The sequence below is a fragment of the Lactuca saligna genome, chromosome 9 (assembly GCF_052625555.1).
Source record: "Lactuca saligna cultivar CGN05327 chromosome 9, ASM5262555v1, whole genome shotgun sequence".
Lineage (NCBI taxonomy): Eukaryota > Viridiplantae > Streptophyta > Magnoliopsida > Asterales > Asteraceae > Lactuca > Lactuca saligna.
Genome location: NC_136425.1, coordinates 23,168,860 through 23,193,142, shown reverse-complemented (window position 1 = coordinate 23,193,142; position 24,283 = coordinate 23,168,860). Strand labels below are relative to the sequence as shown.

The 24,283-nt window shown below is 39.1% G+C and overlaps 3 protein-coding genes across 3 annotated transcripts; 1 reads left to right on the top strand and 2 right to left on the bottom strand.

Annotated features, from left to right (window-relative positions):
- The first annotated feature begins 13,512 nt into the window (after positions 1-13,512).
- LOC145014484 (magnesium-chelatase subunit ChlH, chloroplastic) lies at positions 13,513-18,285 on the top strand. The gene is made up of 3 exons (XM_078972859.1): positions 13,513-15,250; positions 15,406-17,208; positions 17,300-18,285. The coding sequence occupies exons 1-3, from the start codon at positions 13,745-13,747 to the stop codon at positions 18,152-18,154; spliced, it is 4,164 nt and encodes a 1,387-aa protein (XP_078828985.1). The 5' UTR covers positions 13,513-13,744; the 3' UTR covers positions 18,155-18,285.
- Positions 18,286-18,458: 173 nt separating this feature from the next.
- Positions 18,459-20,121, bottom strand: LOC145014486 (DTW domain-containing protein). The gene is made up of 2 exons (XM_078972861.1): positions 19,705-20,121; positions 18,459-19,355 (listed from the first exon to the last, which is right to left on the bottom strand). The coding sequence occupies exons 1-2, from the start codon at positions 20,042-20,044 to the stop codon at positions 18,922-18,924; spliced, it is 774 nt and encodes a 257-aa protein (XP_078828987.1). The 5' UTR covers positions 20,045-20,121; the 3' UTR covers positions 18,459-18,921.
- A 57-nt stretch (positions 20,122-20,178) lies between these two features.
- On the bottom strand, positions 20,179-24,178 carry LOC145014485 (putative disease resistance protein At5g66900). Its single transcript, XM_078972860.1, has 5 exons — positions 23,211-24,178; positions 22,743-23,140; positions 22,290-22,654; positions 22,013-22,209; positions 20,179-21,157 (listed from the first exon to the last, which is right to left on the bottom strand). The coding sequence occupies exons 1-5, from the start codon at positions 23,830-23,832 to the stop codon at positions 20,331-20,333; spliced, it is 2,409 nt and encodes an 802-aa protein (XP_078828986.1). The 5' UTR covers positions 23,833-24,178; the 3' UTR covers positions 20,179-20,330.
- Positions 24,179-24,283: the final 105 nt, after the last annotated feature.

Sequence of the window (24,283 nt, the reverse complement as noted above, 5' to 3'; positions counted from 1 at the left end):
GAACACTCACGGGTTGATTAGGGTTTCGAGAGTAGGGTGTGAAGGTGATAGAGGTTGGGGTGGAGGCCAAATATGATGCTTAAATAGGGTGCAAATCCTAAAGATTAGGGTTTCCTCCTTGCGGCCCTACTCGTCGAGTCTAGTCTCTTGACTTGTCGAGTAGTTCACTTAAACCCCGCGTCCAAACTAACATCTACTCGACGAGTTAGGGCTACCACTCGTCAATGTTGTAAATGTAACGCCTGTGTTTCTGGGCTTGCCATTTTTAGCAATGTAATAGTCTAGGTTAACCTTTGTAACTCAACTTGAAATAATAAGAATGTATTATTTGTGAATTATGTGAATTATGTGATTTATGTGTTTATTTTCTTGATTTTTATAATTTGATTAATTAAAAATAAAAACAAGCGTCAAAATTTAAGTGTAAATTAAACTTGATATCTTTAGATAATGTTGTAGTAGTTGAAACAAGGTTTCCGAAGATATAAAGAATGCCGAAATCCGAGTTATAACGAGGAAGTTATGACCTGTCGAAGTTTCGCGACAGAACCGGCACCGCTGATTAACGTAAAAAGTGAGATTTACGTTAGAGCGATATTTAGCCTTAGTGATCTAAACGAGAATCGAAGATCTCGTTGTTAGTATCAAAGCGATAAAAAGTTAGGCGAGAACGGACGTCAAACGAAGAAGTTATGAATTTATAACGAAATTTTCTGTCCCGGCCTATTGAAAATAAATAATAAAAATAAAAGTCAAAATTAGCCGACGGAGTCTAAACGAAAGTTGTAGAGCGTAGTCTCACCTTCGCGTGGATATAAAGAACGTCGAAAACGGAGTTCGTATGAAGGAGATATGAATTTTTTAAGTTTTAATAAATATTTTATATTTATTTTTATTTTACTCCGATATTATCCGAAGAGAGGAGAGGCGGTCTATCCGAAGTACGCAGCGCGTACTGCTGTACGCCCCGCGTACAGCATAGGGCACTCGAGTTCTACGGAGTAGCGAGTCGTATGCAATGACGGAGATGGACCGATGACGTAAGCGCTGACGACCACCAAGGCGTACGCCCCGCGTAGCCTTGTACGCCCCGCATACTTGCGAGGGTTCAGCAACTATAAAAGGAGGTCCGAAGCAGCCGAGTTTTCTTTTACAAATTCTTCATTTTCTCTCATCTTTTGCCTCGATTTGCGTGCCGATTCCATCCCGAAGCCCCGGTAATATTCCCGAGTCCCGAAGCGAGTCCCGAGATCCCGAAGATCCCGAGAAGTGCGGTTTCCGAGCCGAAGCTCTGCCCGCGAGAAGTTCGATTTTCGTAGAGATCTTCCAGATCTGCGGAGGATTACTACTTCTGCAAGCCGTAGTGCTGCCCGATCATCTTCTGATCAAGTGAGTGTGTAGTTACTTTCATTCCAACACAATATTATGAAGTATTTCCTATAAAATACGTGTTATGTGTATATATTTGGTTGTTATACGTGTGAGTGTATATTCACTCTCTTCTATCTTATAGATCTGAAGTATTCTCTATGAAATACGTGTTATGTGTGTATGCCTCATCTGTTATGTGAAAAATGTTTTGATTGAGCATGCTATACAGGTTTTGAAACTACGTATAAAAATGTATATTTTATCTACTAATATGTTGGGTAGAATATGGGTAGATAGTTGGTGTGTAATAAACAGATGAGAGGCCTCGATGTTGTTTTGATCCAGTCATCTAGCGGAATTTAGATGACGACCACGGACTTTTCTAGATAGTCCAGTGGAACGCTAGCAGGCTCATAACCTGTAGGTGTTAATGAACTTGGGTGTTCATTCGCTGTATTCCATCCCCCCATGGTTGCCTTATTTGACTTATATTGCTGAGGAACCCCCGAAGCATGTGTAGTCGCCCCGATGAAATATTCTTAGACTAGGTCCCTTGTGTTAGTTATTTAGGGACATAAAGTGAGAATAACGGGAATGGGTAACTGGGTTATTGTTGGTTGATAATAATTAATTTAATTATTTATTGTGGGTTGAAAACCCTATATGCTCACCAGGCTCCCAAGCCTGACCCACTCAGTTGATTTATTTTACAGGAAGTGGCGCAAGAGCTTAAGATGGGCGAACATCAAGTTGTTTTGTTTACAAGTCTGTATATGTATATATTTGTTGAAAGACTTGTAATGCTATCGTTTATGCTTTATGATCTGTATCGGAACATGACATCCCGACTTTTGATTATGAAATGAAATCATATTTCTTTATGAAATGTTTTGATAAATATCTATTTTATCATGTTTTGTTTTTGGGAACAAATTCCGCATCTCTTTTAAAGTTAAAAGGATTTACTCTGAAAATTATTTTAAAAAGCATAAATGAAATCGGTCTTTTCGGGCCGAGATTTTGGGGATGTCACAGTTGGTATCAGAGCATTAGTTTAAGCGAATTAGGAATTTGTAGGATTTCTAAACTTAAACTTAGCATTCTAAGTGGAGATTGCGAGGTGTGTGTCTGTTGGATCTTAGACACAAGCACTAGTTTATTTTAGGAAAGTTGCCTAAAATGCTTTTATGTGCTAAATGTTATATGTTGCCATATATGATATTATTGTTCGGATCTACGGTTTATTGCCAACCGGATCTGAAGGTTTATGTGTTTAGGATTCTAAGCGTATATGTACGATATTAGAACTAGCATGTAATCGTTTGGAGTAATAAGGTGAAATTATTCGGTGTATAGACCAAAATGGTGAGAACAAGAAGCGGAGTTGGAAATGCTAATGAAAACAGGAATCAACCACCTGTAATCGAACAAGTACCTGTCGTAGCTGCTGCACCTGAGCCGATAACAATGGTTGGTGTACAAATGATGATTCAAATGATGTTGGATCGTCAGATGGAAGAAACAAGATGCCTGCTTAGGCAGAATCGTGAAGAACCGTCAATTCAAGCGGAAGAGCCCGAGGAGAATGGAGGGCAGTCTGAAGGAGGAAACTTTAGTGGGATCATTGGTCAAGACGAACAACCAGTGGTTAGACGCAATAACCAGTATGGAGGAAATGATGGTCGTGGGTGCAAGTATAAGGATTTCATGGCATCCAAACCACCATGCCTATCCGGAAGCCCAACGCCGGTGCAAGTTATGGACTGGGTCTCTGAAATGGAGACTATGTTTGAAAGTTGCGAATGCAGCAACAGGCAGAAGACCGCTCTTGCGATCCCTCTGCTAAAATCTGGCGTGTTAAGTTGGTGGAAGCTGTTAGCTGACTCTATGCCCAAGGGAGAAGCAAGCAAAATGTCTTGGGAAGACTTTCTGGAACAACTAAAACTGCAATACTGCTCCGAGCAGGACCTTCTGGAAATTAGTAATGAGTTTCAGAATTTGAAGAAAGGGAAATTGAGCGTTACTGAATACGCTACAAGTTTCACGGAAAAGATGAAGTTTATCCCATATTTGGTGCCTACAGAACTCTCTAAGGTCAACAAGTTTGCCCTTGGACTACCAGCGGACTATGGTCCAATGGTTAAGCAAGCAACCACATTGAAAGCCGCCATCTGGGCTGCTAGAAATGTTGAGACCCAGATCAGGGAAAAAGGTCTAGAAAGGTCAGAGGTTGGTGAGAAAAGGAAAATCGATGGATTTTCAGGGTCCAGCAAGAAAAGTAAATTCTCGAAGTCTAGTTCGAGAGGAAGTGGAGGAAAGGTAGAGGCGAAATGGTGCGACAAGTGCAAGAAGAAGCATCATGGGAAGTGTGGCGGGGAAACCACATGCTACAAATGTGGAAAGCCAGGGCATTATGCCAACGAATGCACCTTCACCAAGAATGTTTGTTATGGTTGCGGTGAGGAGGGGCACATCTCAAGGGATTGTCCGAAGAAGAAGGAGGCAGCAAGACCCAACATTCCGCCAAAGCCAAAGGCGAGAGCATTCCAGATGACACTGGAAGCTGCTAAAGATGAAGCTGATGTCGCTTCAGGTACCTTTCTCGTTAACAAATTGCCTGCCCAAATTTTATTTGATTCTGGAGCCAACTACTCCTTTATATCGCATGAATTTGGTAGAAAACTAGCTTTGCCTATTGTGAGACTAGATAATGCTTTATTAGTCGAAGTTGCTAGTGGAAAGTTTGTACCTGTTAGCCATCGTATGAAAAACATCTTAATCGACTTGAATGGGAATAAGTTCCACGAGGAATTATTGCCTATCGAACTTAATGGTTTCGACATCGTGTTGGGAACGGATTGGCTTAGTGCCAATGATGCCGAAATTTTATGCAAGAAGAAAATAGTGAAAGTGAATCCGCCTGGAAAGGAATCGTTTATGGTGTATGGAGATAAACGCAGAGTAAATTCTGGAATCATTTCTCTAATGAAAGCCAGAAAATGTTTGACCAAGGGGTGTACATCATACTTAGCATTCGTGATCGATGCTAAGAAGGAAAAGAAGGTGATGCAAAATATTCCCGTTGTGTGTGATTATCCGGAAGTATTTCCCGAAGATCTTCCTGGATTACCGCCCGATCGACAAGTAGAATTTCGTATTGACTTGTTGCCCGGAACAACGCCAATTGCAAAAGCACCTTATCGATTAGCACCGACGGAGATGAAGGAGCTAATGATGCAACTTCAGGAGTTATTGGATAAAGGTTTCATTAGACCTAGTTCATCACCCTGGGGAGCTCCGGTGTTATTCGTAAAGAAGAAATATGGAAGCATGAGGATGTGCATTGATTACCGAGAGCTGAATAAGGCAACAATAAAGAATAGATATCCGTTGCCGAGGATTGATGACCTATTCGATCAGCTACAAGGTTCAAGTTATTTCTCAAAGATCGACTTGAGGTCAGGATATCATCAGCTAAAAGTAAGAGAGCAGGATATAGAGAAGACCGCATTCAGAACCCGATATGGACACTATGAGTTTTTGGTTATGTCGTTTGGACTAACCAATGCTCCCGCAGCATTCATGGATTTAATGAACAGAGTTTGTAACCCGTTCCTTGATAAATCTGTGATAGTGTTCATAGATGACATTCTGATTTATTCAAAAAGCCAAGAGGAGCATGGCAGACACTTGCGAGAAGTTTTGGAAGTCTTGAAGAAGGAGAAGCTGTATGCGAAGTTCTCCAAATGTGATTTTTGGATTCGAGAAGTCCAATTCTTGGGTCACGTGGTCAACCAAGAAGGTATAATGGTTGATCCAGCAAAGATTGAAGCTGTAATGAAGTGGGAACAACCAAAAAGTCCCACGGAGATTCGAAGCTTTTTAGGATTAGCTGGATATTACCGAAGGTTTATCCAAGGATTTTCTTCGATTTCTAGTCCATTAACAGCTTTGACCCACAAAGGAGCTACTTATGCTTGGAGTGATAAGCATAAAGAAGCATTCGAGAAGCTAAAGAAGAAACTATGCGAGGCACCGATACTTTCTCTACCCGATGGAGTTGAAGACTTCGCTGTTTATAGCGATGCGTCTGGTGTTGGATTGGGTTGTGTTTTGACCCAAAGAGATAAGGTGATCGCGTATGCATCTCGACAGTTGAAAGAGCATGAAAAGAACTACCCGACTCATGATTTGGAGTTGGCAGCAGTAGTTTTCGCTCTGAAGATATGGAGGCATTACCTCTATGGCACTAAGTGCAAACTTTTCACTGATCATAAGAGTCTCCAATATCTCTTTAATCAGAAGGAATTGAATATGAGGCAACGACGCTGGCTGGAATTACTCAAGGACTACGACTGCGAGATACTTTACCACCCCGGTAAGGCTAATGTTGTTGCTGATGCTCTCAGTCGGAAAGTCAATCTTGAAAGGAAAAGGCCAAGAGCGTTGAGAATTGAAGTTGTCTCGACCATTGTGGAAAGTATAAAGAAAGCTCAAGAGGAAGCTTCTGAGAAAAATGACCGAAAGGAGGAACGTTTGGGTAAAACGTTGGTGTTTGGTACAAACGGTCATGGACTGAAGGTATTCCAAGATCGTATTTGGGTACCTAAGTCAGGAGGAATTAGAGATCTTCTGATGGAAGAAGCTCACAAGACCATGTATTCGATTCATCCCGGTAGCACTAAAATGTATAGGGACCTGAAACCCTACTACTGGTGGCCGACGATGAAGCTTGATGTTGCAAAGTATGTGGCCGAGTGTGTGACTTGTGCGAGAGTCAAGACACAACATCAGAAACCGTACGGGAGTTTAGAACCTTTACCTGTGCCTATGGGTAAGTGGGAAGACATTGCCATGGATTTTGTCACTAAACTGCCCAGAACAAAGAATGGTCACGACATGATTTGGGTGGTCGTTGATCGATTCACTAAGAGTGCGCATTTCATAGCAGCCAAGGAGAAATGGTCTATGGAAAAGCTTGCGAATTCTTACGTAAAGGAAATTGTGAGGCTTCACGGTGTTCCGTTAACAATTGTGTCGGATCGTGATAGTCGTTTCACCTCGCGATTTTGGAAAAGTCTACAAGAAGAATTGGGTACCAAGTTGTGTTTAAGTACAGCTTACCATCCGCAGACCGATGGTCAGAGCGAACGAACGATACAAACACTTGAAGATATGCTGAGAGCATGTACCTTGGAATTCCTAGGTAATTGGGATGAACATTTACCGTTGGTAGAATTTTCCTATAACAATAGTTTTCACTCGAGCATTAAGATGGCACCTTACCAAGCTTTGTATGGACAAAAGTGTCGTACGCCGTCTTGTTGGCTTGAGGCTGGGGAAAAGCAGTTTATGGGGCCGGAGATAGTCCATCAAACTGCTGAAAAGTTGAAAATAATTAGGGAAAGAATGTTAGCAGCTCAAGATCGTCAAAAGAGTTATGCTGACAAAAAGCGAAGACCGACGACTTTTGAAGTTGGAGATTCGGTTTTGCTTAAAGTCTCGCCGTGGAAGGGACTTATAAGATTTGGAAAAAGGGGAAAGTTAAGTCCAAGTTTTATTGGACCGTTTAAAGTTCTTCAGAGGATTGGGAACCAAGCTTACAAGCTCGAACTACCAGAAGAACTGAGTGGAATTCATAACACTTTTCATGTGTGTTATTTACGAAAGTTCACGGGGGAAGTTCCCGACATGATTCCACTTTCGGAGTTGAGAATCGATGAGAACAAAAGGTTGATTGAAGAACCAGAGGCAATTGTTGACCGAAAAACTAAGAAATTGCGACGTAAGATGGTGGAGTTAGTGCTTGTCCGATGGAAACACACGAATGGGCCAAATCTCACCTGGGAGACGGAGAGTGACATGAGGAGTCGCTATCCGCATTTGTTTGTTGATGTGTGATTCCGGGGACGGAATCATTCTAAGGTGGAGAGAATTGTAACGCCTGTGTTTCTGGGCTTGCCATTTTTAGCAATGTAATAGTCTAGGTTAACCTTTGTAACTCAACTTGAAATAATAAGAATGTATTATTTGTGAATTATGTGAATTATGTGATTTATGTGTTTATTTTCTTGATTTTTATAATTTGATTAATTAAGAATAAAAACAAGCGTCAAAATTTAAGTGTAAATTAAACTTGATATCTTTAGATAATGTTGTAGTAGTTGAAACAAGGTTTCCGAAGATATAAAGAATGCCGAAATCCGAGTTATAACGAGGAAGTTATGACCCGTCGAAGTTTCGCGACAGATGAGAGGCCTCGATGTTGTTTTGATCCAGTCATCTAGCGGAATTTAGATGACGACCACGGACTTTTCTAGATAGTCCAGTGGAACGCTAGCAGGCTCATAACCTGTAGGTGTTAATGAACTTGGGTGTTCATTCGCTGTATTCCATCCCCCCCATGGTTGCCTTATTTGACTTATATTGCTGAGGAACCCCCGAAGCATGTGTAGTCGCCCCGATGAAATATTCTTAGACTAGGTCCCTTGTGTTAGTTATTTAGGGACATAAAGTGAGAATAACGGGAATGGGTAACTGGGTTATTGTTGGTTGATAATAATTAATTTAATTATTTATTGTGGGTTGAAAACCCTATATGCTCACCAGGCTCCCAAGCCTGACCCACTCAGTTGATTTATTTTACAGGAAGTGGCGCAAGAGCTTAAGATGGGCGAACATCAAGTTGTTTTGTTTACAAGTCTGTATATGTATATATTTGTTGAAAGACTTGTAATGCTATCGTTTATGCTTTATGATCTGTATCGGAACATGACATCCCGACTTTTGATTATGAAATGAAATCATATTTCTTTATGAAATGTTTTGATAAATATCTATTTTATCATGTTTTGTTTTTGGGAACAAATTCCGCATCTCTTTTAAAATTAAAAGGATTTACTCTGAAAATTATTTTAAAAAGCATAAATGAAATCGGTCTTTTCGGGCCGAGATTTTGGGGATGTCACAGTAAAACTCGTTGAGTTGGCCGATTACTCCTCTGAGTACTCGCTACTCGGCCCCTTACCGAGGCGAGTTACAAAATCCCGAGTATTCCCTAATCGGCCCCTTTAATGAACTGGGTAGTATTGTGAAACACAGTCGACTCGGTGAATAATATCTATAATATACTTAATGATTTATTATTTAACACACACATGTGATTATTGCTACATATATATCTTAAATTTTCAGTAATTATTCACGAAGTGAGGCCATTATATGTTTTTTAGCTTTTGTTTATTCACATGTATCTGATTCTGTTATATATTTCAATCAACTTATGATTTTGACATATATAATTTTCCTAAAAATATTTCTACATGAATTACCGAATCTGAGTACTCCCCGAGTACTCCCGGGTACTCATTACTCGGTAGTTGGCCGAACAAGTACCGAGTAACGAGTTATGCAACCTTGCCACTCGTCGAGTAGCTCTTGCAAAATGAATTAAATGTGTGCCAAGAATGGGACGTTACAATTCTCCCCTACCTGTCTTAAACTTATATATATATATATATATATATATATATATATATATATATATATATATATATATATATATATATATATATATATATATATATATATATATATATATATATATATATATATATATATATATAGGATAACACCTACCATACCATCTTATTTATATATAGGTTAATATATAGAATAAAGTAAAATACAACCAAAAGTGAAAATATAAATTATTATTACGGCTACGCATCAACAGTTGTTAAATGAGACCCTTTATTCATCCCTTAGCTAAATAACATTTAGCTAACGTAGCATATAATCGTTAAATCTTAAGTGAACGGAAAAGATATGTATAGATATATATGGGGCAGACACCCCCACCTACAGTTGCTAGCTACAACCATGGTAGGAAAGTCACGACATGCATAACTTTCTAAACACAAGTGACCTTAAGAGAAGACATGAGCATAAGAGAAGACATGAGCATATGGAAGAAATAGATAGTAGATTCCTATTCATGTAATTTCCTTTGTTGCTCCATTTTGTATGTAGATTTTATTGTAAACCCGTGATTGTTGCCTAAGATGTAAAGGTTTTAACTAAAGTAGAATTTCGTATCGTATAGATAAAACTCTAGTAAATCTCATTGAATAGATGTATAGAATTCTAGGTTTGTGTGTAAAAATTAATATATATTTCTACTTCTGATTTTATAAACAAATGGTTATATTAAATCATATTGTAGAGTGACAACGAGGTGTTACATGATGAAAACTTGATGTACCTTTCCGTTTTCCCTCTTTAATAGGTCGTGTTTTGACATTTCAATTTAGTGTTTCCTTCGTCTATTCATCGTCATCCGAGATAGTAACATTGTTTATGCCGCTACCACTAGCCTTACGTTTTTCCTTTTGTGTTGTTTCTTTCAAAATACCTCGCATTGTGAAACAAACTTCTTGAGATATTTTAGTACAAGGTACTATGTCACCCATAACGAATTTTACTTTTGACAAATATTACATATGTTCTCCTCACTATAGTTATATGTTCTCAGTTTTTATCCGTCTTTGTTCTTACATTTGATTGAACGAAAGGTTTAGATTGAGATTGAGATTATGTTTCCATTGGTTGTTTGTCTCTAGATTCAATGTTGAATTGTATTATAAAATCATAGAACAATTTCAAAATCAAAATAACAAAACATAAGTTGATGATAACAAAAAAATTACAATCCAACGTAACAAAAACTAAAACTAACACTAAAATATTAACAAATCAAATTGACAAACCAAACAAAATCTGAAGTTCCATATATATAAAAATAAACTTAAATAGTGGGTTAAGGTTTCCTTCGATGGCCAAAATTAATTAAAATAAGAGTAAATTACACGAATGGTCCCTATGGTTTAGGGTAATTTGCACGTTTGGTCCCTAACTTATTTTTTTAACTCGGAAGGTCCCTACTGTTTGTTTTTGTTACGAGCTTGGTCCCTATCTTACCTAAAAAGACTATTATGCCCTTGATTTTTTTAATTTATTTAAATAAACACTCCCCTAATCCCACCATTTCACATTACCTCACCTACCCCATCATTTTTTCCTCTTTAAATAATAATCTTTTTAGATAAGATAGGGACCAAACGCGTAACAAAAATAAACAGTAGAGATCAAACGCGTAACAAAAACAAACCATAGGGACCTTCCGAGTTAAAAAAATAAGTTAGGGACCAAACATGCAAATTACCCCAAACCATAGGGACCATTCGTGTAATTTACTCTTAAAATAATGTATGGTGAAAGTAAACAATATAAGACTTATGTATTGATTTTGTCAATAGACTTAACTAAAATCATGTACTAATTGTAAGTTGTGATCAATTAAAATTGACCTAAAAAAAGACATGTGATCAATTCTTATCTGTAGTAGGTTATGACTGTTGCGACTGTGGAAGACGAATGTTGTATTGATTACGTTGATCATGGAGATAACGAGACATAAGAAATCGACCTATTGTGCGTTACATTCAATCGAAATTGTAATGGGCTATATTTGTTGCAAGTTGTGAAGCCTATACTCCGTATTTTAGCCCAAAAATTAGTCAAGTTCTCAATTCACCAGTTTAAACGGTATTTGACCAGTTCACTACAACCAGTTCAACCCGAAAATATCAAAAACCAGCCGGTTCTCTCCGGCATAGAATCTAGCATAAAACCATTCACTATATCGGTTCCGGTTCTACCAGTTTTTAAAATCTTGCAAGGAAGTTATGCACTTAAGAGATGTCAAATCTAATAACTATATTTGATACAATAAATCCTTTTATCATGATTATGATATGGTTTACAACCTTCCTTAATAAACCAATTTTACCCAAAAAAAAAATCTTTAAAAAAGAGGTAATTGACGAGCCTTTAGCCTTGGGAACCAAACCACTGGTGCAAACGTATGATACATGGCCCCATCAAAACTCACACACCCAAGATATTTTTAAAAAATAATTTGAATTACTTAAAGTACATTTTAGTAGCTGTAAACTTTATTGTATAATTGGGGAATATGACTTATCAAGGTAATTAACATTTCGGTATGTTCACATCTGGGTAACTATCTTTTTTTTGTACATATGTAGGTAACAAACTTTTTGGAAGTGTTCATATATGACCATTATGACATGCTATAGCAGGTTAAATCCTAGATGTGAACTCTTTCAACAAGTTTGTTACCTAGATGTGTACAAAAAAAATAGTTACCCAAATATGAACAAAATGAAAATTAAAAATTAAATTACATGAATGGTCTCTGTGGTTTGGGGGAATTTGTGGTTTTTGTCCCTAATTTATTTTTTTAACTTAAATGGTCCCTACTATTTATTTTTGTTGCGCGTTTGGTCCCCGTCTTACCTAAAAATACTATTGTGCCCTTATTAATTTATTTTTTTAATTAATTTTCTTATCTATGTGTTTATTTTATACATATTTAAAAAAATTAATAGACCACACATATTTGTATCTCCTCGGATGATCTCTACTGTTTATTTTTAATTAATTTTTTTTTTTTAACTTGGATGATCCTTACTATTTATTTTTGTTACACGTTTGGTCTCTGTCTTATCTAAAAATACTATTTTTCCCTTATTAATTTTTTAAATTAATTTTCTTATTTATGTATTTATTTTTTATAAAAAAAATTAATATACCCCGCATATATGTATCTTATCACTGTAAACCTGAAACCACATTTGAGAAATTTAATTTGAGTCTTACCATTCACCATCTCATCTCTGATCCTCCCAATCTTCTATTTCTTTTCCATCTTTAGTAACATCAACGTCTTCACCGTCCTTTTTTTTGGTACTTTAACTCTGGAGAACCAACACCATAACCTACTGTCTCTTCATATTTAGTGGGTTGTAGTGTTGTTTCGACGGAGTTGAAGGACCGAAAAAAGAAGTGATGATGAAGACGTCGATATCACTAAAGATGAAAAATAAATAGAAGTTGAGAATGATGAAAGATGGGATGGTGAGGAGATACAGATATGTGAGGTCTACTAATTTTTCTTAAACATATAAAGCATAAGTACATAAACTAGAAAATTAATTAAAAAAATTAATAAGGGCACAATAGTCTTTTTAGGTAAGACAGAGACGAAGTTCGTAACAAAATTAAATAGTAGGGACCATCCGAGTTAAAAAATTAAATTAATTAAAAAAAATAAATAGTAGGGATCATCCGAGGAGATACAAATATGTGTGGTATATTAATTTTTATAAATATGTAAAAAATAAACATAGATAAGAAAATTAATTAAAAAAATAAATTAATAAGGGCACAATAGTATTTTTAGGTAATATGAGGACCCAAACGCGCAACAAAAATAAACAATAGGAACCATTTAAGTTTAAAAAAAGAACTTAGAGACCAAAACCACAAATTCCCCCAAACTACAGGGACCATTCATGTAGTTTAATTTTTACTTTTCGTTTTGTTCATATTTGGGTAACTATTTTTTTGTACACATCTAGGTAACAAACTTATTAAAAACGTTCACATTTAGGATTTAACCTGCTATAGCAGGTCATAATGGTCATATGTGAACACTCCCAAAAAATTTGTTACCTACATATGTACAAAAAAAAGATAGTTACCTAGATGTGAACATACCGAAAAGTTAATTACCTTGATAAGTCATATTCCCGTATAATTGTCTACTACCATTTCTTTATTATAATTAATCAAGTTATTTTTATAAAAATTTGACTGACTGAATTAGATGAGTAGACATGTCACAGACATCTAACTAAACAGATTGGTTTGGAGAATTTTAATATAAATCATTTATGATTTATGAGTTTTTAATATGAAATAAATATTATTTTAATATGGAATAAATATAATATGAGTTGTTACTTTACTTTCTCGCTTGTCATCCACACTCCCTAAAATCCACGTCCTCCTCGTATTGATTTTGAAAATCCCAAACAACCAATCAAAACCCACCAAAAATCATCATCATACCCCCTTCTCAGATAGACCCAGATTTCATTTCTACCCCATTTTCTCTCTCACACACTAAAAAAACACATACTCTCTAAACGAAGCTCAACCTCATGCACCACGTACCTTTCCTACGTGTCTTCTTCCAAAACCATTAATTCTGCAAGTATGCAACTGCGATTTTTTCACTTCACTCGAATATATAATCCAGAAATCCCAAGAAAAACAGAGAGAAGGGCACGGATACAACAAGAAACCGTCTGCCATTGTTGTTATCGAGCTTCATAAGCTCAACATACAGAGCTAAGTTCACACATACTAAACTCAAACCCTTCTTTATTTATCCCTTTTTATTTTTTCTTTTTTTTCAATTTACAGAGCGGTTTGCTGTATATAAATGGCATCATCTTTGATTTCAACACCATTTACATTACCCACAACCAAATCCGATCAATTATCTTCAATCTCTCAAAAACACTACTTTCTCCACTCATTTCTACCAAAAAAATCTTCATCGCATTTACCCAATTCAAGAACACCACACAGTTTGGGTGTGAAATGTGCTGTTGTCGGGAACGGCCTTTTCACCCAAACGACACAGGAAGTCCGTCGGATCGTACCTGAAAACAAGCAAGGCCTCCCGACTGTTAAAATCGTGTATGTGGTGTTGGAAGCCCAGTACCAGTCGTCACTTTCAGCTGCAGTCAGGACTCTGAACAGCAGCAACAAGTTTGCTTCGTATGAGGTGGTGGGTTACCTGGTGGAAGAGCTTAGAGACGAAAATAACTACAAGAGCTTCTGTTTAGACCTTGAAGATGCAAACATCTTCATCGGGTCGTTGATTTTTGTGGAGGAATTGGCGTTGAAAGTGAAGGATGCGGTGGAGAAACAGAGGGACAGGATGGATGCGGTGCTGGTGTTCCCTTCGATGCCTGAGGTTATGAGGCTGAACAAATTGGGATCGTTCAGTATGTCTCAACTGGGGCAATCAAAAAGCCCCTTCTTCCAGCTTTTTAAGAACAAGAAGAAGTCATCGGCGGGGTTTTCTGATCAGATGCTGAAGCTGGTGAGGACGTTGCCAAAGGTGTTGAAGTATCTGCCGAGTGATAAAGCTCAGGATGCGAGGCTTTATATCCTGAGTCTGCAGTTTTGGCTTGGTGGGTCCCCTGATAATTTGGTGAATTTTGTGAAGATGATTTCGGGGTCTTACGTTCCGGCTTTGAAAGGGATGAAGATTGGGTATTCGGATCCGGTAATGTTCTTGGACAGCGGAATCTGGCATCCATTGGCTCCATGTATGTATGAAGACGTGAAGGAGTATTTGAATTGGTATGATACAAGAAGGGATACAAATGAGAAGCTAAAGAACCCGAATGCTCCTGTCGTTGGATTGGTTTTGCAGAGGAGTCATATCGTGACAGGAGACGACAGCCATTATGTGGCTGTCATCATGGAACTGGAGGCAAAAGGTGCAAAGGTGATTCCTCTTTTCGCGGGTGGGCTTGACTTCTCGGGTCCCATCGAGAAGTATCTGATCGACCCGATCACAAAGAAGCCGTTTGTGAATTCGGTGGTGTCGCTGACTGGGTTTGCATTGGTGGGAGGGCCCGCAAAGCAAGATCATCCAAGGGCCATCGAGGTGCTGATGAAGCTGGATGTGCCGTACATCGTGGCGTTGCCTCTTGTGTTCCAGACGACTGAGGAATGGCTGAACAGCACTTTGGGTCTTCACCCGATTCAGGTGGCTTTGCAGGTTGCTCTTCCAGAACTTGACGGAGGAATGGAGCCGATTGTTTTCTCAGGACGAGACCCACGAACCGGTAAATCCCATGCCCTTCACAAGAGGGTGGAGCAGCTCTGCACCAGAGCAGTCAGATGGGCAGAACTGAAGAGGAAAACAAAGGTTCCTACTTACTTTTTTTTTCTCTCTCTCTCTCTCTCTCATCACATATGCCTTGTGGTGCTTTTCTTTTAATAATAAACAGAGAAGTATGAATGAAGTTAAAAAAAAAAAAAAAAAAAAAAAAAACTTAATTTTGATGTAAAACTTGAATGCAGACTGAGAAGAGGGTGGCCATCACGGTGTTCAGTTTCCCACCAGACAAAGGCAATGTGGGATCCGCTGCATACCTGAATGTGTTTGCGTCCATTTTCTCTGTGCTTCAAGACCTGAAAAAAGATGGTTACAATGTGGAAGGCCTTCCAGAGACTTCTCAAGAGTTGATTGAAGAGATTCTTCACGACAAAGAGGCTCAGTTCAGCAGTCCAAATCTGAATGTTGCATACAAAATGGGAGTGAGAGAGTATCAGCAGCTGACTCCGTATGCCACTGCCTTGGAGGAGAACTGGGGAAAGCCTCCAGGGAACTTGAATTCTGATGGGGAGAATCTCTTGGTTTATGGGAAAGCATACGGAAACATATTCATCGGAGTCCAGCCCACTTTTGGGTACGAGGGTGATCCCATGAGGCTGCTTTTCTCAAAATCAGCAAGCCCACATCACGGATTTGCAGCTTATTACACTTATGTTGAGAAGATCTTCAAAGCCGATGCTGTTCTTCATTTTGGAACCCACGGATCCCTAGAATTCATGCCTGGGAAGCAGGTCGGGATGAGTGATGCTTGTTTTCCCGACAGTCTTATAGGGAACATCCCGAATGTCTACTATTATGCAGCTAACAATCCTTCAGAAGCCACCATTGCCAAGAGAAGAAGCTACGCCAACACCATAAGCTACCTGACTCCACCTGCTGAGAATGCTGGTCTTTACAAGGGTCTGAAGCAGCTGAGCGAGTTGATTGCATCGTATCAGTCTCTCAAAGACACGGGCCGTGGTCAGCAGATCGTGAGCTCCATCATCAGTACAGCCAAGCAATGCAATCTTGATAAAGATGTGGATCTTCCTGAAGAAGGTGTGGAGATTTCAAGCAAAGAACGCGATCTTGTTGTTGGAAAGGTGTACTCCAAGATCATGGAGATCGAGTCGAGGCTGCTACCATGTGGGCTTCATGTGATCGGTGAGCCTCCGACAGCCATGGAGGCTGTTGCCACTCTGGTCAACATTGCCGCCTTGGACCGACCGGAAGAAGGGATCTCCTCTCTTCCATCGATACTGGCGGAGACGGTTGGTAGAGAGATAGAAGATATTTACAGAAGCAGTGATAAAGGAATCTTGAAAGATGTGGAGCTGTTGAAGCAGATCACAGAGGTGTCTCGTGGGGCCGTTGATGCTTTTGTGCAGCGGAGCACCAACAGCAAGGGTCAGGTGGTTGATGTGTCTGGTAAATTAAGTACATTCCTTGGGTTTGGTCTGAATGAGCCTTGGATTCAGTATTTGTCTGAAACCAAGTTCTACAGAGCCGACAGGGACAAGCTGAGGGTTCTGTTCCAGTTCTTGGGCGATTGTTTGAAGCTCATTGTGGCTGACAACGAGTTGGGCAGCTTGAAACAGGCTTTGGAAGGAAAGTATGTGGAGCCGGGTCCAGGAGGCGACCCGATCCGGAACCCGAAAGTGCTGCCCACGGGAAAGAACATTCATGCGTTGGACCCACAAGCAATCCCGACAACAGCAGCCATGCAGAGTGCAATGGTGGTGGTGGACAGGCTGCTGGAGAGGCAGAAGGCGGACAACGGAGGAAAGTATCCGGAGACGGTTGCATTGGTGTTGTGGGGGACGGACAACATCAAGACTTACGGGGAGTCTCTCGGTCAGGTGCTATGGATGATCGGTTGTAGGCCGGTTGCAGACTCACTGGGACGAGTCAACCGGGTTGAGCCTGTGAGTCTTGAAGAGCTCGGAAGGCCAAGAATCGATGTCGTTGTCAACTGCTCGGGAGTCTTCAGGGATCTGTTCATCAACCAGGTACCAAATCGATTTCTTTGTCAAATGCTTTTTTTCATTTTCCAGGTGTCTCTTGATTAACACTATATATATGTTATGTATGTTGTTACAGATGAACCTGCTGGACAGGGCAGTGAAGATGGTGGCTGAGCTGGATGAGCCGCTGGACCAAAACTATGTTCGGAAACACGCACTGGAACAAGCGGAGGCTCTTGGGGTGGATGTGAGAGAAGCTGCAACTCGAATCTTCTCAAATGCATCCGGATCCTACTCATCAAATGTAAATCTTGCAGTTGAGAACTCATCATGGAACGATGAGAAGCAGCTTCAAGACATGTATTTGAGCAGAAAGTCGTTTGCATTTGACAGCGACACTCCTGGTGCTGGAATGGAAGAGAAACGACAAGTGTTTGAGATGGCGTTGAGTACGGCCGAAGCAACATTCCAAAACCTGGATTCGTCTGAGATCTCTCTGACAGATGTCAGTCATTACTTTGACTCCGACCCCACCAACCTTGTTGGGAGCCTACGGAAGGACGGGAAGAAACCAAACGCGTACATTGCAGACACCACCACGGCTAACGCTCAGGTGCGGACCCTCTCGGAGACGGTCCGTTTGGACGCAAGGACAAAGCTGTTGAACCCGAAATGGTACGAAGGGATGCTGTCGAGTGGTTATGAGGGTGTCCGTGAGATTGAGAAGCGGCTCACAAACACGGTGGGGTGGAGTGCAACTTCAGGGCAGGTGGATAACTGGGTGTATGAAGAGGCCAACACCACCTTCATTCAAGATGAGGAGATGTTGAACAGGCTCATGAACACAAACCCCAACTCCTTCAGGAAGTTGGTGCAGACCTTCTTGGAGGCCAATGGGAGAGGCTACTGGGACACTACGGAGGATAATATTGAGAAGTTAAAGCAGTTGTACTCAGAGGTTGAAGATAAGATTGAGGGTGTCGATCGGTAATTTATAGTTATGTGATGTTTATAACCTTGTCATTTGTTTCCTTTTCCCCAAAACTGTAAACATTTTGATCGTTAATGGGGACTACTCTCATTGTATGTTAAGATTCTAATTTACAAAAAGTTTAATGTAAATTCAATAAGTTTCACATTGCGAAACAACAGATAGAGTGAAGGTGCCATCATAATCTATCGTATATGACTGAGTAATACCATTTGCCTTAGAAATTGATAGTGCTTCTGTTTGCTTTGTGTTTGAGTAAGAACACCCATGGAAGCAAAAATGAAACAAGTGCAGACAGAGAGAGTCAGGCATCAGACGTGATAACTTCAATTTATCAAATCACAAACAAAGTTGTAGAATCATTGAAGCAGTTTCTAACATTACATTACCATACTTAAAAAAAAAAAAAAAAAAAGAATGTCATTGCTGTGGTCATTTTATGCCAACAAATACCCTCAGCCCATGGCACAAGACTCTTGAACTCTGTCACTGGGAATCTTGATATGTCAAATACTGGCTCACTGTTTACAATTCAACATGTTTCTTGAAAATTAAACTTTTAATTAGGTCAAAAGGAGAAAAAAAATCAGCTCATGTGTTTCTGTTTCTCTCCTTTACTTTAGCATGATCCAGCATGCAAAATCCATAGAATTTTCATGACACAGGAGTTCATGAATTGTGATATATCAATAGAGAGATTGAACATTATGTCAATAGATACTAATGGACATGACAATACAAATATAATCACCCGAACAGTTAATTTCTCAACTTATCTTTTTCTCATCATCTTTACGTGTTTTCAACAACTTGGGCCTTGGCTTTAAGGGTTTTAAGAAGGAAGCCTGAAAACTGACCATTGTTCTCAAAACACTAATCAACTTAGACTCAATATCTACCCCATTTGGTTCAAGAACTCGTAAACACCGTGCAACCGCCTCCATTGTACTCATGCAACCACCAAAAGGTTCCTTCCTGAGTATTAACTCAGAGTTGTATATTGTTCCGCCATCAACATTAGCATCATAACTCAAACATACCTGAGTTGCAAACTTTGACAAAAATGGAAAGCTAGAGCATACCATCTCCTTTGCGTGCTTCCATGTCCCATCAAAAGCAATCAGAACAAATTTGTTTGAATCATCATCCCCAAATGAAGACTTCCACTGGTTAATCTCCATTGAAGGAGTGAGGTCCGTACCTATAAAGTGAAACAGGTCAGCACTCAGCAGTCTGTACCTGTAAAACAATGCAGGACAAGACTACATTCACTTGAATTCCAGAAGCCCTCATTAGGTGTCCTGCATTTGATTACCATGAACTATCTAATGGAATTGAGTTTTATTGTTTATCAATTTTCAACATTGGAGTGTGTTTTGTCGAATCAAAGTAATCCGCAATGAAAAGGTTGAATTCCTCATTGTTGGTGATCCGTGACTGAGTATCATACCCAGACAAATTCATTTCCAGAGCATCTTTTTCATGAATTATATTAACAAGAATACCATTAGCAGAATATAAACAAGTATCTAGCAAAGTTAGAATCATACCAGGAAAGAGAAAAGCCGCATGTAGACATTGGTTAGGGTTTTCTTCGGTGGCAGCATCATGGAGAGAGTCAAGAAGAGCCGACCCACCCCGTCGTAATCGACGGCCAATTAGGGTTTGGCAGCTGCGGAGGCATTTGCTAAGCACCGGCACTGTAGCGAGTGGGTGGCGCTGTTCGTGTGGATGCTGCAGGATTATGATTTGCGTGCTCGTGGAGAATGGTTCGGCCGGAATTGAGTCACATAGACACACGGTCGCCGGCCTTTCGCAGACATTGCAGATTCTCCGCCGTGCGTTTGGGTGGTTGAATTGGTTGTCGTCGTCCATAAAATCCGACATCATAAGGTCAAAAGCATGGACTCCAAATATTTGTTATGCGAAGAAATAGTTGCAAGGTCTAATTGCTCCAATTTTCTAAGTTTACCTATTATACACCATTTTATAATTCCAAATCAAAAGAGTATACTTCATAAAAGTTCCATCGTAACAGAAATTTATACTATATACACAACAAACAAGTTCTACACCAAACTATACAATTATACATGAACATAATCACATTATTTTTTGTAATTCATACATGGTTTTAAGTACATAACATTCTTCGTATTAATCCTTTAATGATAACTTAGATATAATCTTGGGTGATATTCAAAAAGGTACTGAATCTATCTTCTTCTACCAACTTTACTTTGACACACGTGAGATGGGTCCATAGCAACGAAATTTCTTCATCACAAACAACTTCCAGAGGGCATAAACCCTTGACTGACAATGGCAGCTCACGCAGCCCTGTGCATCCTCTCATATGAATCATTCGCAGACTACTCAATTCACCTATTTCCCCTGGCAACTCTAGCAGATTTAAACAGTCTGTCAGATCAATCACGCTTAACTTCTGCATGTTTCTAATCCATTTGGGTAACGTTGCAAGATTTGAGCATGACGCAAGCCGCAAAACTTCCAAATTTGATAAGTTTTTTCCAAATTCTTCAGAAAGCGAACTCAATTCGAGGCAATTAGTAATGTTGAGTTTTCTAAGATTGACTAGATTGCATAACATGGTGGGAAATGTGATTAAATCATCACAAGAGTCGATGTCGATCTCCAAAAGGCTTTGTAATTTGTTGGGTGTGTATTCGGTGAAACTGTTCCCGATTTTGCACATGATCAAGGATAGCTTCTGCAAGTGTGGTAACTCCAGAATTGATGTACTGATTGAAGATATTGAAACGTGTTCTAATCTAATGGTGGTTAGACCAGATAAATATTGTGGTGAGGGAAAGTTTTGAAGCTCTGAGAAGTGATAGCCGTAGTTTGTGAAAATTATAATCTTTAAGCTCTCCATGCTTTGCATAAACTGTGGCAAGGGATATGTCCTTGACATGAAGTTCAACACCAAAACTTCCACTTTGGGGGCTTGAATGTCATTCCATTTCAAAGAGAATCTTTCATCTGTTATCAAGCATGGATAGTAGGATTAAAAGAAGGGTTAAATGCAGGAAAAGGCAATGTACTTTCTTGGACTGTTTATCGTGACATCTTACTTTCATGGTATTAAGAAAAATCTACACAAATTATAATTGAATACAAAACAATTGGTAACATTTTATAAATGTAAAGTCTGGATAAGAAAAATATTGAAAGTACAATGCTACAATTAGATAGATTTTTCAAAGTAAAATGCCTTGATAAGAAAAAAAATGAAAGTACACTGCAGTGATAAGTAATAGAAAGCAATGAAAGTAGGATCTTATAGTTCACAAATAAATGAAAGCATGTTGCTATTTCTTACGATTACAGTTAAATGTAAGAAAATAGCATTGTACTTCTATTGACTTGTTTATTAAAGCATCCTAATTTCTTTCTTGCCGATAAAACAATTTTTTTGAGAAATTTACCCAATTACAACATTGTCATCCGAAGACAACAATTTTCGTTACTATAATTGGGTGGATAACGTCCAAATAAGAAATATAGTGAAAGTAAAATGTTGTGACTGGGTGGATTTTTCAAAGTGCAATGCTTTAATAAGAAAAAAAAATGGAAGTACAATGTCGTAAGAAAGTAGGTTGCTTTAATACAAAACTAAATGCAAGGACGTTGTTATTTCTTGCATTTGGCCCTTAGAAGAATTGAGGAATAGACCCCACGATGGGAGCCTAGTGGTTAGGGAGTGGAATTCCACACAAATATTGCTAGAGTTCCGTGATTGACCTCTCACATGAGCTGCTCAAATGATGCAGTTTACCATTTTTTTTAAAACACATTTATGAATAGATACCTACTTTTAAAATTGGGGAAACAAACCTGTGGAAATGGAGAATAGACGGGCATCGATAGTCTTTGGCAATTTGGGAAGGTCTTGTCCATTTGCATGTATGATTAATCTCTTTCTATGCTCTATTGGTTCTTGGTTGCTTAAACGAATAGCTAGCGTTCTCATCAAATCGTGTTGCACAAGAGCTTTGTCCTCACAATAGTTGCTAATCACAGGCGAATGTTTCCTGCAATCAAATAAAAAGTGTATGACCAAATGACTCTTTGTTTGTGCATAAGGGTGGTATTGAAATCAGAAGCCACTCACCTTATTGGCAACAGAGTTGCTAGGTTTTTGTAGGAAAGTTCAAAGAGGTGGTTCATTGTGGCTAATCCCTCTTCATCATCCTTGTATAGATGGACCCACATGTCCAATAGCATTGTAGCTGCTATCCTCTGATCTTCAGGAAATAACCCCAAGTCCAAGTAACATTGCTTGATTACTGATTCTTCTTTGAATACTTCTAAACTTCGTGCTAGACAAAGTGGTATAGACTCTTCCAAATCCAAAACAGTTTGCTTCCCATCAGACAGATTTTTCAACATGCCAAGCCAGCTTGTGATGTCTGCCCCCTTTAACAAACCACCAATCACACTAAGGGCCAGTGGATGTTGCTTGCAACACTTCACCAACTACACAAAGCGACGAAAAAAGGCTAAAACTATGTTATATAATGGGAAAAGAAAAGTTGATTCCATCTGAAAAAAGGTTTCGTTATACCTTGTCAACAAGATCATCTGATATATCAGCATCTTCACTTTCACATTCTGAAAATGCAGAGTGCCGAAACAGAGCAGTTGCATCTTGGTGGCTCAAAAGTTGCAAGTGATATGTGTTGAATTGTTTAAAGGTGAACCTAGATGTAGCAAGAATCTTGTATCCACGGAACTTGAACTTGAAGCGTTTGATAATGGAATCAGACCATACATCATCGAGTACTAATAGTGTTTCAGATTTATTTTCACCCAAAAAGCGCCCCCATTGGTTGATTGCGTCATCGTCATTGATAAAATCAAGCTTCTGACCTGCTTGGTTCGACTGAAGTAAATTTTGTACAACCATCTTCAAGTTGGGGGTCTCCGAGATGGTAGCAAAGTAGATGTTTCTACCAAATTTTTCTGTTCAAATGAGAATACAGTCGTAAATAATGGAAAGATTTGATAAAAAGAATGGAATAGATTTGAATACCTTGAATAGCGGGATCGTGGCAGAGCATAGTTACCAAAGTAGTCTTCCCTGAACCTCCGGCAGCGGAAACAACTACAACTGAACATTCATCACCACTAGCAGAAACTTTGAGGACCATCGCCTTCAAATCCCTAACTCGATCGTCAAATCCAATAACAACGTCTTTCAGCAATGGAGCGCGAGACGACCAACGACCTGCATCCCCTTTCATCATTCTCATTTGCATATTTTTCGCCACCAGCAGATCCAGTATACCCCTAGTATTCAGCAACTGAAGATCAATCTGACAAAATCTAAGCAACGATGCATTTAGGTCATCCAGCTTCAACGCGTGAGTATATTTCTTGTAGAAATTCCATTTGATACGCTCGCATTTCAGAACGAGGGCTTCAGCACCTTCCATTTGAGCGATGAACATCTCTTTTTCCTTTTTCGGTCGATCCAATACTTCAATTAGCTTCTCGATTTCATCGAAGATCGGCTTGTTTCTTGTTATGGTGTTTTGTAATTGAATGAGATTGGGTTTAAACTGCGAGGTTTTCTTTATTACGTGTATGATGGCATCTGATAATTTAGAAACAGCGTCCCCTAGCCCAGCTCCTACTAGGTCTGCAGGATCCATTGATGAAGAGGAAGAAGTTGAATTCTTGATGAACTTTATGATTTGAATTGTGATCGGAAAATGCCTTCCCAGCGGTGGTGTACTACAGACAGTTGAAGATGATCAATCTAGAACGCGTCAAAGAGGAAACAGGGGAGAAAATTCCCTCGTTTTAATTACATTTCGAGAAATAATCGTTGCTTTCCTACAGCAGCTAAACGACATCGTCTTCTTATCCTACATTTTAGAGACATATCTCCGACTGCTGCGACGTAGCACATGCAAAATTTTGGAACATAGACGGCGCGGATGAAGCGACGGCGGCTTAGGTTTGCTTGAGACGGACGCTGACAGCCACAACATTACGATATCATATATTTTTAATTTGTTATATAAATAATATTTGGTAGTCGGTTTATGACGAGTTGCATACTTGCATATTTCCTTTCTATAATTGTATTGCGATATAAAA